This window comes from Nerophis lumbriciformis, linkage group LG08, assembly GCF_033978685.3.
Source record: "Nerophis lumbriciformis linkage group LG08, RoL_Nlum_v2.1, whole genome shotgun sequence".
NCBI classification, from domain to species: Eukaryota; Metazoa; Chordata; class Actinopteri; order Syngnathiformes; family Syngnathidae; genus Nerophis; species Nerophis lumbriciformis.
The window spans coordinates 50,597,711-50,616,151 of NC_084555.2; the positions used below are offsets into that span (position 1 = coordinate 50,597,711).

An 18,441-nucleotide genomic window follows, 5' to 3' on the forward strand; every position below is an offset into this window, starting at 1 on the left:
GTGTTGTAGAATATTGGTTGGAAAATTTGCAAAATTCAATGTCAAATTAACATCAGAACACAACATTGATTAAATATTGTCAAAAAGCATGTTGTTTCAACGTTGCAGAATATTGGTTGGGAAATTACCAAATTTCAACGGTCAAATCAACGTCACAACCAGACATTGATTTAACGTCGTCAAAAAGCATGTTGTTTCAACGTTGTATTTGTGTTGTAGAATATTGGTTGGAAAATGACCAAAATTCAATGGTCAAATCAACGTCAGAACGCAACATTGATTAAACGTCGTCAAAAAGCATGTTGTTTCAATGTTGTACTTGTGATGTCGAATATTGGTTGGAAAATGAGCAAAATTCAATGTCAAATCAACATCACAACCCAACATTGATTAAATATTGTCAAAAAACATGTTGTTTCAACGTTGCAGAATATTGGTTGGGAAATGACAACATTTCAATGGTCAAATCAACGTCACAACCTGACATTGATTTAACGTCGTCAAAAAGCATGTTGTTTCAACCAAATTTCAGCGGTCAAATCAACGTCAGAACCTGACGTTGATTTAACGTTATAAAAAGCATCTTGTTTCAACATTGTATTTGTGTTGTAGAATATTGATCGGGAAATGACCAAAATTCAATGGTCAAATCAACGACAGAACCCAACATTGACTTAACGTCGTCAAAAAACATGTTGTTTCAACGTTGTATTTGTGTTGTAGAATATTGGTTGGAAAATTACCAAATTTCAATGTCAAATCAACGACAGAACCCAACATTGACTTATCGTCGTCAAAACGCATGTTGTTTCAACTTTGCTGTGACGTTCTAAAGGTGTACCTCAGAGGAAGTGTCCAGTTTGAGCGCCGGTTGTTCCGTCACTCTCCTCAGGTGGGCTTTGACTTCCTCCTCGTCGCTCTCGTCGTACGACTCGTTCAAGTCGTAGTAGTAGCCTCCTTCCCGCGCCTCCTTCCTCCTCCTCTCCTCCATGTCCAGCTTGCTGAGGAGTCTGCGATGCTGCTGGAGGACTTGGTCGTACACCAGCGAGCCGTCCCTGCGCTCGGCCGGGGTCACGTGACGCGAGGCGGGGTCAGACAGAGGTGTGCACAGTGTCAGGTGGAGGTTGTTGTTGTTGGCGTGATGGCGCCGGAGGAGGAGGTCCTGGGAGCCGCCTCCTCTCGCCGGCAAGCATCGCTCGGGGGCCTCCGTCCTCCTCCTGGAGCCGTCCTCCGTCTTGTCGCCCCAGCTCAGGTGGGGTCGGTCGGCCCTGGTCAGACCCGGGGGAGGTCGGTTAGGCGGGTTGGCTTTTCGACGGGAATCGGCGGCGGAGTCCACGAGGGAGGCCGGGTTCCAGAGCGTGGTTGGAGGAGCGAGAGCAGCTTTGGGGGAGATGAGAGGAGGGGGGGCACCGAGGGCAGGTCCTCCATCTTTGTTGCTATGGTGATGGTGGGCTGTTCTGTGGAGGCACATTGTTACAATGCTCACGATAACAACACTTGCCCTGTCTTATCGTCCTCACCTATGGCTGTCTTTCCGAGGCTCCTTCGCCTCCGTCGGCCCCTCCCGCTCGGGTCCTCGCTGCCGTGCGAGCCACGCCTCCTCGTTGGCCCTCTGAGACATCATGGCCGACGCCAGGGCCCCGTGGATGCCACCCCCAGGCGGAGCGTGGTGCTTACCCAGGTGAGAGGGCACCAGGCTGGGCAAGGGGTGCGGGACGGAGCCCCTGGAGGGGTGGAAGTTCAAGGGGAGGGGTTTATGTGCTGGGAAACCTTGGGGCTCCGCCTCCTTAGGTTTATCTGGGAAGACAACATCGGAAATAAAAGTCAAGCGTTAAAAATATTACATTTAAAGATGACATGGAATTCAAGTAAATAAAATCCAAAACAAATTCAACTTTGATTCAACTCATTTTGAGTCATACCAAAGACTATAAAAATGGGAGCCATTACCTCCCTGCTTGGCACTCAGCATCAAGGGTTGGAATTGGGGGTTAAATCACCAAAAATGATTCCCAGGCGCGGCCACCGCTGCTGCTCACTGCTCCCCTCACCTCCCAGGGGGTGATCAAGGGTGATTGGTCAAATGCAGAGAATAATTTCGCCACACCGAGTGTGTGTGTGTGACAATCATTGGTACTTTTACTTTTTATTTTAAAAACGGAATTAATATAAATAAACAATGTTTAACATGTTAAAAAAAAATAATGCACTTTGTGACTTCAATAATAAATATGGCAGTGCCATGTTGGCACTTTTTTCCATAACTTGAGTTGATTTATTTTGGAAAAACCTTGTTACATTGTTTAATGCATCCAGCGGGGCATCACAACAAAATTAAGCATAATAAAGTGTTAATTCCACGACTGTATTAATCGGTATAGGTCAGGGGTCGGCAACCCACGGCTCTAGAGCTGCATGCGGCTCTTTAGCGCCGCCCTGGTGGCTCTCTGGAGCTTTTTCAAAAATGTATGAAAAATGGAAAAAGATGAGGGGGAAAAAAAATACATTTTTTGTTTTAATATGGTTTCTGTAGGAGGACAAACATGACACAAACCTCCCTAATTGTTGTAAAGCACACTGTTTGTATTAAACATGCTTCACTGATTCCAGTATTTGGCAAGCGCCGTTTTGTCCTACTAATTTTGGCGGTCCTTGAACTCACCGTAGTTTGTTTACATGTACAATTTTCTCCGACTTTCGGGGACGTGTTTGATGCCACTTCTTTTTCTGTCTCATTTTGTCCACCAAACTTTTAACGTTGTGCGTGAATGCACAAAGGTGAGTTTCGTTGATGTTATTGACTTGTGTGGAGTGCTAATCAGACATATTTGGTCACTGCATGACTGCAAGCTAATCGATGCTAACACGTTATTTAGGCTAGCTATATGTACATATTGCATCATTATGCCTCGTTTGTAGCTATATTTGAGGTCATTTAGTTTCCTTTAAGTCCTCTTAATTAAATATATATCTCATGACACGCTATCTGTATGTAATATGGCTTTTAATTTTGTGCGGCTCCAGACAGATTTGTTTTTGTATTTTTGGTCCAATATGGCTCTTTCAACATTTTAGGTTGCCGACCCCTGGTATAGGTTGATATCAGGAGCGCCGTAAAAATGGCTGCACCGTCGGCGGTCTCGTCTTGTCTCCCTGTAACCTACGTCTGCTCTTAGTGGGACTGTGCCGAAAATATACTTTTCAGTTCTTATGTGTCTTGTGCATGTTAAGAATTGACAATAAATCATCTTGAATCTTGAATATCGGTATCGGTAATTAAGAGTTGGACAATATCGGAATATCGGCAAAAAAGACATTATCGGACATCCCTAGTTTTAGTCTTTGTTTTCTGATAGTACTGACAATAACCATATGATTGTTGTGATATTGTACGCAGGCATGATGTACTTCTTCCTGAAAATAGCCTAATTTGTGTCAAATGTGTTGATTAGAGATTTGTTATTGACAAAAGGCTTGTCTATTCAGCTATTATGGTCCCAGCACCTCAACCCCTAGTAAGAGGCAGTGGAGGTTTGAAGTTCCTCGGAGTAGCCTAGTCCATCCAGCTGGATTGGGCTGCGTATCTGGCAACCTCAGTCAGGGAGAGAGGGAGGGGGCTACAGAATTTTGACCGTGATTGCAGTACCATGTCTGGCCACATTATTACATATGGCACATTTAAGCAAATCATGGGTGTCCGTAAGTCGTAAGTCGTCGACCATTTGTGTAACGACTATAAACTGCGTATACACCTCCACAGCTTTATATCGGACCGATGCTCGGGCGGGTACCGGGTCTGTTGGGGGTCAGCCTCTCGCCCGGCCGGGGCCTGTCCTCCAGCGGTGCCCTGCGAGCCGCCACCTCGGCCAGGTAGGCGTGGCTCTCGGCCGCCCGGACCATGTGCTGCTGCCTCTCCCTCTGCCTCTCCTTCTGTCTGTCCAGCAGCTCCTCCCTCTCCTTCTCCTCGCGCTCCCTCTCCTTCTCCCGCTCGCGCTCGTGCTCCCTCTCGCGCTGGCGGAGCTCGTTCTCCATCTGCAGCCTGTGGGGGGGCGGGGAGAGACAAGTGTGAGGGGAGGGGGGGGAGGCGAGAGATGCAACACCCAGCGTGAGGCCGATATTAGGCACACACTGGTGAAGCTCACACAAATAAAGATGCGGCACTCCATTTAGCGTGAGGGGAAATCATCCACACGCAGCACCAGTGGAGATGAAGACTTCATGGGAACCGCAGGGAGAACACACACAAATATGCCTTCAGACCTGCAACATCTCCCCGGTGTATTGTACAGCACAAAATAAGCAGAGAGCTTCTTCTTCTCCTTTGTGCGAAGGGCAGCGTGCGTGTGTGTGTGTGTGTGTGTGTGTGCGTGTGTGTGTGTGTGTGTGTGTGCGTGTGTGTGTGTGTGTGTGCGTGTGTGTGTTTGCTAAATATAGCCGCTAGAGATGCGCGGTTTGCGGGCACAACCGCGGAGTCCGCGGATTATCCGCGGATCGGGCGGATGAAATAAAGAAAAAATTAGATTTTATCCGCGGGTCGGGTCGGGTCGGGTGGTTACTAGACATTGCCACATGGTAGCAGGCTGAGTGTGTCGCGTCTGCTCCTTCATGCCTAACTAACTTTAAATCCGCCGATACTAACTCTCTCCTAACAACATATTAAACCAATAAGTTTGCTGTTTGCACATGTTTATTTTCTGATTCCTCTAAAAATGCCGAAAACCAGAGGAAATCAGACTGATGCGGAACCCGAACTGTCTATGGCGTCTTTGGCCACTTTGCTCGAGTCCCATCGGGAATCTCTATCCAAAGATTTCAAAACTTCGCTCGCAGCTATAGAGAGCAAACTGGACGAAGTACAAGCCACAGTATCTGCAAATTCTGCCAAACTTCTAAATCTTGAGATTACGGCTAATGACATGGAGAGCCGCGTGCGAACTCTGGAAACATCCATTACAGCACTAGCAGACAAAAATACCAAACTGGCAGTCAAAGTTTTAGACCTTGAGTCCCGCAGCCGCCGCAATAATATCAGAATAATTGGCTTACCTGAATCCATTGAGGGTCCACAACCTACTGCTTTCTTCTCCAACATGCTGGTGGAAGTCTTCAGGGACATCCTGGACTCCCCACCCGAATGCGAGCGCGCCCACAGGTCCCTCGCCCCCAAACCTCCAGCAGGCCAGCGACCGAGACCGGTTATCATCAAGCTCCTCAGGTTCCAGGAAAAGGACGCGATTATCCGGGAAGCCCGGTCCAAGAGAGGAAAGCTGAAGTTCCGTGGTCACTCTATCTTGGTCTTTGAGGATTATCCACCCGAAGTTGTCGATCAGCGAAAGGAATACAGCGATGTCATGTCGAAGCTCTTCAAGTTAGGTCTCAGACCTGCCCTGCGTTACCCAGCCAAACTTTCCATCATGGTGGAGACAGGCAGGAGATCCCTCTCCTCGGTCGATGAGGCTAAGGCATTCATCGCGACCCGGGCTGCGAGCTGCAACTTGGGTGTTGAGCCAGCTACTGAGGCGGCAAACGGCTAACGTGACTTGCTACACGGTAAGGCTAACGTTAGCTAGCCAGCTAACACACCATAACTTTCTCGGAGCAGAGTAACATTAACATTAACATACATCTCTCCTAACTGATCTACCAGCCCACGCCTTCACGTTGCGCTTTAAAGTCAATATGTACAATCCCACGCGTTGATGTTCCTCATATTGTTCACAGCGTTTGTCGATGTTTTGGCTTTCTCTGAAGTGAAATTAGAGCAGGCTACACCTGGCTTTGATACACACGTGACATTCTTGTTATTGTTTTGGTCTCGTATTGGCCGTAATTTCTTTTTACCCCGCGGGGTGGCGCTGATGTGCCTCGGAACTGGTCCAAAACCTGACTGTTAGTTGGGACCTCTCCTTTTTGGTAAGAAATGTTACGTTTTCGTGGGACTCATACGCCCATCGGGGTGACTACGAGTGACATTTGGTGGGTCGTTGGCGGGTTGGGGGAGGTGCGTGAATGTTTATTTTCTCGGCATGTCATGTCATATTCATACATTGAAGGGGATTGATGCGATCCTATGCTAAATGGAAGCAGCTTTTTCCAGTATGTATGGTACGAGTGTGTGTGAATGGGAGTGTCCATGTATGAGTATTTACTATTTGAATGCCATCCCAGCAGGCAAACCTGACTACTTTCATATATTATTTTATGGGTTTTGAAGACCTTGACACAGTTGGAGATTTACAGCACTGCATTGGTATTGAGAATAATATAAACTGCAATGTCTATGACCCTGAGCAATTAAAGTCCTTATATGATCTTTATAATTACTCATTTTTACATTTGAATATTAGAAGCCTGAATAAACATCACACTGATTTAGTCTCTCTACTTTCCAATATGAGCTGTATGTTTAACTTTATTGCCTGTAGTGAATCGTGGCTTTCTGATTCCTCATATATTGATCTGTTTAGACTGGATGGATACAATTTACATGTAAAAAATAGACCCAGTGGAAGAGGTGGAGGTGTGTGCCTCTATGTCCAGAACACTCTTCATGCCAAAGTATGTAACATCACCCTAGAAGATGATCTCTGTGAATCCTTGTTCATGGAGATCAACAACAAAGGAAAAAAGTTAATTGTTGGAGTACTCTATCGTCCTCCTGACTCACCTCTTGACACTTTTCTTTCCAAATTGGATGAACTATTACTCAGTCTAAATAAACTAAACAAAAACTGCATCCTTCTTGGTGACTTTAATATTGATATTTCCAAGGACGATGGAGCAAAACTGAACTTTATCAACACGTTACATTCTTCTTCCTTCTTCCCCACCATCAATAGGTTCACTCGAGTCACAGATGCCTCAAAAACAATAATCGATAACATTATTACTAACATCCGTAATACAAAGCTCGTGACAGGGGTGGTGCAATCCGATATCACAGACCACTTTCCCATTATACTATTCTTTGACTCTGGCAAAACTCCCTCCTCCCCACCTCCTAAAGGTAAAACCAAAATACTCAACAATACAACTCTACTACACCTAAATAATAATCTGCTTGCCAGGAAATGGGACTCTGTGTTTAATTGCACCTGTCCTGATGCTGCATATGAACATCTGATTAAAATGATTCAGGATGCTATTCAGGAAACAATCCCTGAAAAAATTATCAAAAATCATACCTCAGAAAAAAATCCCTGGATTACAAGGGGGATCTTAAAGTCCATCAGACAAAAGAATAAACTCTACAAATGTTATATTTCGAACCCTACTACTGTCAACAAAGAAAAATACACAAATTATAGAAATAAATTAACTCATATTATCAGGAAAAGTAAGCGCAACTATTATTCTGAACTATTACAAGCATCGCAGGGGGATTGTAGGAGAACATGGAACGTGTTGAATACTGTTCTCAACAAGGGACATAAGGCCCCTGTTGTTCCGGATACAGGGTCAAATAGGGCTGATCTTGCCAATAGTTTTAATACATTTTTTGCTTCTATTGGGGAAAACCTATCCAGTAAAATAGGTCAACCTCCAGGGTATTCCTTTAAAGAATTTTTATCAGGCAGCTACCCTAGCTCCCTTTTCATGCAGCCAACCGACATCAATGAGCTTTATACGATCATTATGGACCTAAAGTCATCACATACAGCTGGAGTGGACGGGATATGTAGCAAAATCTTGAAAGCCATAGCAAATGTGATCATAAATCCTCTCTGTCACTGTATAAACCTGTCACTTAGTGCTGGCATTGTACCCAAAATGTCCAAAGTGGCAAAAATAATCCCAATTTTTAAATCAGGTGATAAAAATAATATGAACAATTATAGGCCAATTTCAATTTTACCAACATTTTCAAAAATATTTGAGAAAGTGGTCTATAACCGACTGAATGGCTTTCTGGAAAAACTAAATATCCTTGTCCCCTCCCAATATGGTTTTCGTAAAAAAAGCACCACCTGTATGGCTATACTCGACCTTTTGGAAAAGGTCAATGACTGTATTGAAGAAGGAAAATGCGGTATTGGCATTTTTTTGGATCTATCCAAGGCCTTTGACACAATAGACTTTGAGATCTTATTGTATAAACTATATCACTATGGTGTCAGAGGGGTACCTCTCGATTGGTTCCGCTCTTACCTATACGGAAGGCAGCAATGTGTATGCGTCAATGATCACAATTCACCCTGTATGACCATAAATTATGGGGTTCCCCAGGGATCCATCTTGGGGCCTCTCCTTTTTATCCTATACATAAATGATTTTGTAAACTCCTCCGAAACTTTTCATAAAATAATTTTTGCTGACGATACAAATTTGTTTACCTCACACAGGAGCCTACACGATCTACAAGTAACTGTCAATTCAGAGCTTGTGAAAGTAGATTCCTGGTTCAAATGCAATAAGCTCTCACTTAATGTAAATAAAACAAATTTTATTCTATTTCGTTCTAATAAAAACCGGACAAATACTGAGCACTGCCATATCAACATCAATGGGCAGGAAATACAGAGAGTGTACTCCACAAAATTCCTGGGGGTCATCATTGACGAATACCTCAATTTCAAATGTCACATTAGCCATCTGTTAAACAAATTATCCAAATATGTTGGCCTGTTCTTTCACCTTCGTCATTATCTTCCTCTTTATGCTCTACTCACACTATATAAAACTCTCTTTGAACCACATCTAAACTACTGTAATGTCATCTGGTGTAACACCTTCCCTACCTACCTCCACAAATTAGAATCTATGCAAAAGAAAATTATACGGGCCCTGTCATGGTCCAAGTTTAATGCCCCCACTCGACATCTATTCCATAATTATCATCTGTTAAGACTGACAGAGTTCAATATTTATCAAAATGCTTGTTTAACCTATCAAGTCATTTACAGGCTGAATTTAAGGCTCTGTAGCTTGGTTCCTATCTACCATCCCCAGCATGCCCACAACACTCGTAACTTAGATTTGATATCAGGGAAACATCGTTTACTGGATTGTACCGCTCGAAGTGTTGTATGCAGGGGACCAAAGATTTGGAACCGGCTTAATGAGAGCCTCAAGATGCTGTATCCATTCTCCAACTTCAAAAATAAACTAAAAACTTATCTATTAACCACCTATATTTAATGCCTCATGTGGGGTAGACTACTGTTGGGATTTGCATGGTTGAATGAATGTATGTATGTATGTGTATGCTTGCTTTAGTACTATTATCTTGTGTTAATCATATAGCGTTGTTTTTTGTTTTGTTTTTTGTTGTTGTACTTGCTACCATGTTCCATCATTCCATCATTTCATGTATATTCTATCCTCTGGACCCCCTGTCAAAAGCTTCTTCTAGCTTATTTGGGGGACCCTTTCATGTACCAACATCTTTAAATGATGATATTTTACTACTATTGTATTTGTTATATGGTATTGTGAATAAAAAAAAAAAAAATTAAAAAAAAAAAAAAAAAAAAAAAAAAAAAGAGATTTTAAATAGATTCAGGCGGGTGGCAGTTAAACCAATTCGGAAATACAGGTAAAAGCCAGTAAATTAGAATATTTTGAAAAACTTGATTTATTTCAGTAATTGCATTCAAAAGGTGTAACTTGTACATTATATTTATTCATTGCACACAGACTGATGCATTCAAATGTTTATTTCATTTAATTTTTATGATTTGAAGTGGCAACAAATGAAAATCCAAAATTCCGTGTGTCACAAAATTAGAATATTACTTAAGGCTAATACAAAAAAGGGATTTTTAGAAATGTTGGCCAACTGAAAAGTATGAAAATGAAAAATATGAGCATGTACAATACTCAATACTTGGTTGGAGCTCCTTTTGCCTCAATTACTGCGTTAATGCGGCGTGGCATGGAGTCGATGAGTTTCTGGCACTGCTCAGGTGTTATGAGAGCCCAGGTTGCTCTGATAGTGGCGCCACTCCACTCACTGTACAGGAGCACAGTGTCAGACGAGTGCTCCTGGCTGTGAACCCCAGGAAGGCTACCGGACCAGACGGAGTACCTGGAAAGGTGCTCAGGACGTGCGCCCACCAGCTCGCTCCCACCCTCACCAGGATCTTCAACCTCTCCCTGGCTCAGGCAGTCATCCCATCCTGCCTGAAGTCATCTACAATAATCCCGGTGCCGAAGAAGTCTCCCATCACCAGCCTGAATGATTACCGACCAGTGGCCCTCACTCCGGTAATCATGAAGTGCTTCGAGCGACTTGTTCTCCAGCACATCAAGGACCATATCCCTCCAGACTTCGACCCCCACCAGTTCGCATACCGGGCGAACAGGTCCACAGAGGACGCCATCGCTGTTGCTCTCCACTCTGCTCTGAACCACCTGGAGCAGCAGCAGAGCTACGTCCGGATGCTCTCTGTGGACTATAGCTCTGCCTTCAATACAATAATCCCGGACAGACTCTGCAATAAACTGGACACTCTTGGCCTCCCCCCTCTCACAAACGCCTGGATAAGGGACTTCCTAACGGACCGACCCCAGAATGTGAGACTTGGCCCGCACCTCTCATCCTCCCGCACGCTGAGCATCGGCTCCCCACAGGGCTGTGTGCTGAGCCCCCTCCTCTACTGCCTTTACACCCATGACTGCAGTCCGGCCCACAGTGACAACCTTACCGTCAAGTTCGTCGACGATACCACAGTGGTCGGGCTCATCTCCAGGGGTGACGAGGCTGCCTACAGAGAGGAGGTCCTGAAGCTGACGGCCTGGTCTTCGGAGAACAACCTCGCTCTCAACACCAGCAAGACCAGAGAGATCATCGTCGACTTCAGGAGGAGCAGCACCGACCCTGCCCCCCTCTACATCAACGGCGAGCGTGTAGAGAGGGTCCACACCTTCAGGTACCTTGGAGTCCACATCTCTAATGACTTCTCCTGGACAGTCAACACCACATCAATCATCAAGAAGGCTCAGCAGCGGCTACACTTCCTTAGAGTCCTCGGGAAGTACAACCTGAAGCATGACCTGCTGCTGACCTTCTACCGCTCGTCCATCGAGAGCCTGCTGACCTACTGTATTACGGTATGGTACGGCAGCTGCACTGCAGCAGACAGGGAGAGGCTGCAAAGAGTGGTCAAGACGGCTCAGAAGATCATCGGCCGCCCTCTCCCCTCTCTGACGGACATCTACACCTCCCGCTGCCTCAACAGAGCCAGTGCCATCATCAAGGACAGCACCCACCCTGGCTCTGACCTGTTCCACCTGCTGCCCTCTGGGAAGCGCTACAGGTGCATTAAAACCAAAACAAACAGGCTAAAGAACAGCTTCTTCCCCAGGGCCATAACCATCCTGAACGGACTGCCCCATTGTCCCTCATAACTGCCTTCTCTTCGGTGAATAACCCATTCCACCAACCACCCTGTTTTTTTTTCATTTTTTTTTCATGTATATATTCATTTCACACCATATTCATTGCACTTCTACATTTTTTATATTTTTATATATTTGCACATTGTTTTTCTAGCATGCACACATCGCACTGTATGGAATGGCCTCAATCTCGTTACCTTGCGTAATGACAATAAAGCTGATTCTGATTCTGATTCTTCAACTCTTCTGCGTTTTTGGGTCTGGCATTCTGCATCTTCCTTTTCACAATACCCCACAGATTTTCTATGGGGCTAAGGTCAGGGGAGTTGGCGGGCCAATTTAGAACAGAAATACCATGGTCCGTAAACCAGGCACGGGTAGATTTTGCGCTGTGTGCAGGCGCCAAGTCCTGTTGGAACTTGAAATCTCCATCTCCATAGAGCAGGTCAGCAGCAGGAAGCATGAAGTGCTCTAAAACTTGCTGGTAGACGGCTGCGTTGACCCTGGATCTCAGGAAACAGAGTGGACCGACACCAGCAGATGACATGGCACCCCAAACCATCACTGATGGTGGAAACTTTACACTAGACTTCAGGCAACGTGGATCCTGTGCCTCTCCTGTCTTCCTCCAGACTCTGGGACCTCGATTTCCAAAGGAAATGCAAAATTTGCATGGTTGGGTGATGGTTTGGGGTGCCATGTCATCTGCTGGTGTCGGTCCACTCTGTTTCCTGAGATCCAGGGTCAACGCAGCCGTCTACCAGCAAGTTTTAGAGCACTTCATGCTTCCTGCTGCTGACCTGCTCTATGGAGATGGAGATTTCAAGTTCCAACAGGACTTGGCGCCTGCACACAGCGCAAAATCTACCTGTGCCTGGTTTACGGACCATGGCATTTCTGTTCTAAATTGGCCCGCCAACTCCCCTGACCTTAGCCCCATAGAAAATCTGTGGGGTATTGTGAAAAGGAAGATGCAGAATGCCAGACCCAAAAACGCAGAAGAGTTGAAGGCCACTATCAGAGCAACCTGGGCTCTCATAACACCTGAGCAGTGCCAGAAACTCATCGACTCCATGCCACGCCGCATTAACGCAGTAATTGAGGCAAAAGGAGCTCCAACCAAGTATTGAGTATTGTACATGCTCATATTTTTAATTTTCATACTTTTCAGTTGGCCAACATTTCTAAAAATCCCTTTTTTGTATTAGCCTTAAGTAATATTCTAATTTTGTGACACACGGAATTTTGGATTTTCATTTGTTGCCACTTCAAATCATCAAAATTAAATGAAATAAACATTGGAATGCATCAGTCTGTGTGCAATGAATAAATATAATGTACAAGTTACACCTTTTGAATGCAATTACTGAAATAAATCAAGTTTTTCAAAATATTCTAATTTACTGGCTTTTACCTGTATATATACATAGTTAAATGTTGTTACCCACATACGAAAAACGAGCAGGCACCTGCTGCATATGCCACAACAGAAGAAAAAAAAAAAAAGAGATGGACACTTTTACGGAGCGGAGAAGGGAGGCCTCGCCGGGGTCCGGGACCGAGGCCCCTTCCCCCGAGAGGGCCCCACCGGGAGCCGTAGCTGAGGCAATCCGCGAGAAGGGCCCGACGCACGTCCAGGGTCACCACCGCGCCCACCGCACCGACACCCCGCCTCGTCCGCCTTCGCCGCGGCCGGCGTCACGCGCAGCAGGTAAGCAGCTTACCTGCCCGCCACCCCCGTGGCTGGGGGCTCGTAACAGGGGTCACTCCGCGCACTCCGCCCGCGCAGCTTACCTGCCCGCGCAGCTTACCTGCCCGCGCAGCTTACCTGCCCGCGCAGCTTACCTGCCCGCCACCCCTGTTGCCGGGGGCGCGTAACAGGGGTCACTCCGCGCGCAGCGCGCTCACGAAAGGGGTGGGGCTCACTCTGGTTGATATAGACAGCAGGACGGTGGCCATGGAAGTCGGAACCCGCTAAGGAGTGTGTAACAACCCACCTGCCGAATCAACTAGCCCTGAAAATGGATGGCGCTGGAGCGTTGGGCCCATACCCGGCCGTCGCCGGCAGCGAGACGCGCTTGGAGGTGCGCTCAGCGCGGCTCCCATATGATTGCGCACTGGTGTGCGTCTGGGTCGTGACAGCGTGGCACGCGAATGTCTGTGCTGCATTGGATCAGTCTCCTTTCTTTAACAGGCAAAAGCTTTATAACCTCACTAATGCCTTGCATCGTCTATATTAGATATATAACAACGGGCGGGTGCGGGCGGGTGCGGTTCTGATCAAATGTTACATCGGGTGGATGGCGGATGGTTGACGACTTTCTGATGCGGTTGCGGATGAAATAATTGCCTATCCGCGCATCTCTAATAGCCGCAGACTAGAGATGCGCGGTTTGCGGACACAACCGCGGAGTCCGCGGATTGTCCGCGGGTCGGGCGGTTGAAATTAAAAAAAAATTAGATTTTATCCGCGGGTCGGGTCGGGCGGTTGAAATAAAAAATGTTTTAATTTTAAATAGATTCAGACGGGTGGCAGTTAAACCAATTCGGAAATATATATACATAGTTAAATGTTGTTACCCACATACGAAAAACGAGCAGGCACCTGCTGCATATGCCACAACAGAAGAAGAAAAAAAAAAGAGATGGCAACGCCGGCAGCAAACGTGGTACGCGACAAACTAAAAAAGGGAATACTAAAGACCAGGGGGAAAAAAAGGCCAGAAAAGTTCAGCGTGGACTCGTTTTTATGAGGTTGTAAATCAGGATGATAGTAATGCTGGCTACGTGATTTGCAAGAGCTGCAACGCTGTTTATGTCTACGACAGTCACAAAACAGGGACATCTAACATGGTGCATCACATTTGTGCAAAACCCCGAACCTCCACAAACACCCTGAGCATGAGCAGTTTCGTCCGCCGTGATCCCAGAAGAGTGCCACAGGATGTTAAAACAAGGCTTACAGATGCATGTGTGAACGCAGCAGTTTGAGTGGCGCGAGCGCGCTTGGAGGTGCGCTCAGCGCGGCTCCCACATGATTGCGCACTGGTGTGCGTCCGGGCCGTGACAGCGCGGCACGCATTGAATGTCTCTGCTACATTGGATCAGTCTCCTTTCTTTAACAGGCAAAAGCTTTATAACCTCACTAATGCCTTGCATCGTCTATATTAGATATATAACAACGGGCGGGTGGCGGATGGCGGGCGGGTGCGGTTTTGATTAAATGTTAGTTCGGGTGGATGGCGGATGGTTGACGACTTTTGTGATGCGGTTGCGGATGAAATAATTGCCTATCCGCGCATCTCTACCGCAGACTCATTAGACAGCGAGGACGCTGTAAAGTACCTCTCGACCAGCACGCTGTGGTTCATCTCTCCAGGGTAGCGACCTCCAGGCAGGTGTAGGTGCAGGCCAGAGGGATGGAGGGAAGGGAAGGCTCCCCCCGCAGGCACGGAGTAAAACTGCGAGCGCAACGCCGACATGCACAAGGACTCCTCCATCCTGCGGCGGAAGAGAGGCGCAAATGAGTCCCCACTTTGTCGGAACGTTGTGCTCCCGCCTGCTCACCTGGGCAGAGACAGGCGGTGGTGCATGAAGGCCGGGTGGTGGTAGTAGGCGGCGGCGGCGGCGGCGTGAGCGGCGAGGCCAGGGTCCAGATTCAGCGGCACGGACGTCAGCCTCAGGTCGTCTGGTGTGGCGAAGGGCCGCAGCGCTCTCAGGTACTCCTCGGGGACGGCGCCCGAGGGGACGGCAGGGTGCATCTGCCCAGGTAGACTGTACAACGTGCACACACACACACACACACACACACACACACACACACACACACACACACACACACACACACACACACACACACACAAAGGAATGAATGAGATGTAATGTTAAATAAATAATGAATAGATTATAACACGTGTGTCAAACTCAAGGCCCTGTGGCCAGATCTGGCCCACCACTTTATTTTACGCGGCCCGACACATCATTTGATGTGGTCCGACATGTCATTAAAAGTAGTCCGCCACCTCATTTAGTTTGGACCATCACATTATTTAAAGGGGAACATTATCACCAGACCTATGTAAGCGTCAATATATACCTTGATGTTGCAGAAAAAAGACCATATTTTTTTTAACCGATTTCCGAACTCTAAATGGGTGAATTTTGGCGAATTAAACGCCTTTCTATTATTCGCTCTCGGAGCGATGACGTCACATCGGGAAGCAATCCGCCATTTTCTCACTTTCATCGGTGTGTTGTCGGAGGGTGTAACAACACGAACAGGGACGGATTCAAGTTGCACCAGTGGCCCAAAGATGCCAAAGTGACAAGAAATTGGACGAAATTTGTTCAAAATACGAGGGTGTGGGAAAGCCGACGAAATGGTCAGTCGTTTGTTCCGCACACTTTACCGACGAAAGCTATGCTACGACAGAGATGGCAAGAATGTGTGGATATCCTGCGACACTCAAAGCAGATGCATTTCCAACGATAAAGTCAAAGAAATCTGCCGCCAGACCCCCATTGAATCTGCCGGAGTGTGTGAGCAATTCAGGGACAAAGGACCTCGGTAGCACGGCAAGCAATGGCGGCAGTTTGTTCCCGCAGACGAGCGAGCTAAACCCCCTGGATGTCTTGGCTCACACCGTCTCTTATGCCACCGAAGATGATCAAGAGAAGAATATCGACCCTAGCTTCCCTGGCCTGCTGACATCAACTCCAAAACTGGACAGATCAGCTTTCAGGAAAAGAGAGCGGATGAGGGTATGTCTACAGAATATAGGGAATAAGCGGTAGAAAATGGATGGATGGATTATACATAAACTGTGTTTACCAATAATTTAGCTTAAAAACATTTATTTTTTTCAATCATTCGAGTACATTCGGGTAGTCTTGTGTAATGCAGTATTTTGTGACTACCGTATTTTTCGGAGTATAAGTCGCACCTGCTGAAAATGCATAATAAAGAAGGAAAAAAACATATATAAATCGCACTGGAGCCCAGCCAAACTATGAAAAAAACTGCGACTTATAGTCCGAAAAATACGGTATTTAGGTATGGTTAACCTGAGTGCTGAAATCGTGGAAAAATAAATGTTCTTAGCGCGCCTGAAATGGGCTGTCTGCACTCTCAAAGTGCATGTTGTTGCCAAATGTATTTCATATGCTGTAAACCTAGTTCATAGTTGTTAGTTTCCTTTAATGCCAAACAAACACATACCAATCGTTGGTTAGAAGGCGATCGCCGAATTCGTCCTCGCTTTCTCCCGTGTCGTTTTCGTCGGTTTCGCTTGCATACGGTTCAAACCGATATGGCTCAATAGCTTCAGTTTCTTCTTCAATTTCGTTTTCGCTACCTGCCTCCACACTACAACCATCCGTTTCAATACATGCGTAATCTGTTGAATCGCTTAGGCCGCTGAAATCCGAGTCTGAATCCGAGCTAATGTCGCTATAGCTTGCTGTTCTTTCCGCCATGTTTGTTTGTGTTGGCTTCACTATGTGACGTCACAGGAAAATGGACGGGTGTTTATAACGATGGTTAAAATCAGGCACTTTGAAGCTTTTTTTAGGGATATTGCGTGATGGGTAAAATTTTGAAAAAAATTCGAAAAATAAAATAAGCCACTGGGAACTGATTTTTAATGGTTTTAACCCTTCTGAAATTGTGATAATGTTCCCCTTTAAAGTGGCCCGCCAACTAATTTTATGTGGCCCATCACATTATTTAATGTGGTCAGTCACATTTTTTCTAAAGTGGTCCACCACATCCTTTAATGTGGTCTGTCATGTGATTTACCATCGCTTGCAACATCATTTAAGGTGGCCCACCTTGTCATTTAAAGTGGCCCGCCACATCATTTATTTTGGTCCTTCACATCATTTATTGTGGTCTGTCATGTTATTTACCATGACTTGCAACATCATTTAAGGTGGCCCACCTTGTCATTTAATGTGCCCCGCCACATCATTTATTTTGGTCCTTCACATCATTTAATGTGGTCTGTCATGTCATTTAAAGTGGGCTGTTGTATCATTTAATATGGGCCGTCACATTTTTCAAAGTAGTCCGCCACATCAAGGCCCGTCACATTATTTAATGTGGTTCGCCATGTCATTTAAAGTGGTCCGCCACCTCATTTAATTTGGACTATCACATTATTTAAAGTGGCCTGCCAACTCATTTTATGTAGCCCATCACATTATTTAATGTGGTCAGTCACATTTTTTTTTTAAAGTGGTCCACCACATCATTTAATGTGGTCTGTCATGTTATTTACCATGGCTCGCCACATCATTTAAGGTGGCCCACCTTTTCATTTAAAGTGGCCCACCACATCATTTATTTTGGTCCTTCACATCATTTATTGTGGTCTGTCATGTCATTTAAAGTGGGCTGTTGTATCATTTAATATGGGCCGTCACATTTTTCAAAGTAGTCCGCCACATCAAGGCCCGTCACATTATTTAATGTGGTTCGCCATGTCATTTATTGTGGTCTGCCACATCATTTATCGTGGTCAGTCACATTGTTTTTAAGTGGTCCACCACATAATTTAATGTGGTCTGTCATGTTATTTACCATGGTTGGCCACATCATTTAATGTGGCCCACCTTGTCATTTAATGTGGCCTGCCACATCATTTATTTTGGTCCATCACATTATTTAAAATGGCCCGCCAACTCATTTTACATGGCCCGTCACATTATTTAATGTGGTCAGTCACATTTTTTAAAGTGATCCACCACGTCATTTAATGTGGCCTGTCGTGTTATTTACCATGTTTTGCCACATCATTTAATGTGGCCCGCCACATCATTTATTTTGCTCCGTCACATCATTTAATGTGGTCTGTCATGTCATTTAATGTGGTCCGCCACATGTGGCCCTCTGAGGGGAGCCATAATAGCGATGTGGCCCTCAATAAAGAACCCGTTTGACACCCCTGTATTATCCTGTAGATCAGATATACAGTATCTGACTGAATCATTTTGGGTACCACATTTCCAGAAAGCTGATTACCTGGGGGGAGGGACCTCTTCCTTTCTTATTTGGTATCCCGGTAAATAAACGTCCTCTACAGAAGACATTTGATTTTGGTT

At 45.8% G+C, this 18,441-nt stretch overlaps 1 protein-coding gene across 1 annotated transcript in view; it reads right to left on the reverse strand.

The window, feature by feature from the left end:
• The window catches only part of LOC133611970 (genetic suppressor element 1-like), a 167,964-nt gene that overhangs the window by 23,174 nt on the left and 126,349 nt on the right, over positions 1-18,441 (reverse strand). The window contains exons 5-9 of the mRNA XM_061969175.2: positions 14,908-15,114; positions 14,686-14,841; positions 3,792-4,039; positions 1,521-1,797; positions 842-1,457 (exon numbers count right to left, since the gene is read on the reverse strand). Coding sequence (XP_061825159.1) covers positions 842-1,457; positions 1,521-1,797; positions 3,792-4,039; positions 14,686-14,841; positions 14,908-15,114 — 1,504 coding nt within the window. The remainder of the gene's footprint in view (positions 1-841; positions 1,458-1,520; positions 1,798-3,791; positions 4,040-14,685; positions 14,842-14,907; positions 15,115-18,441) is intronic.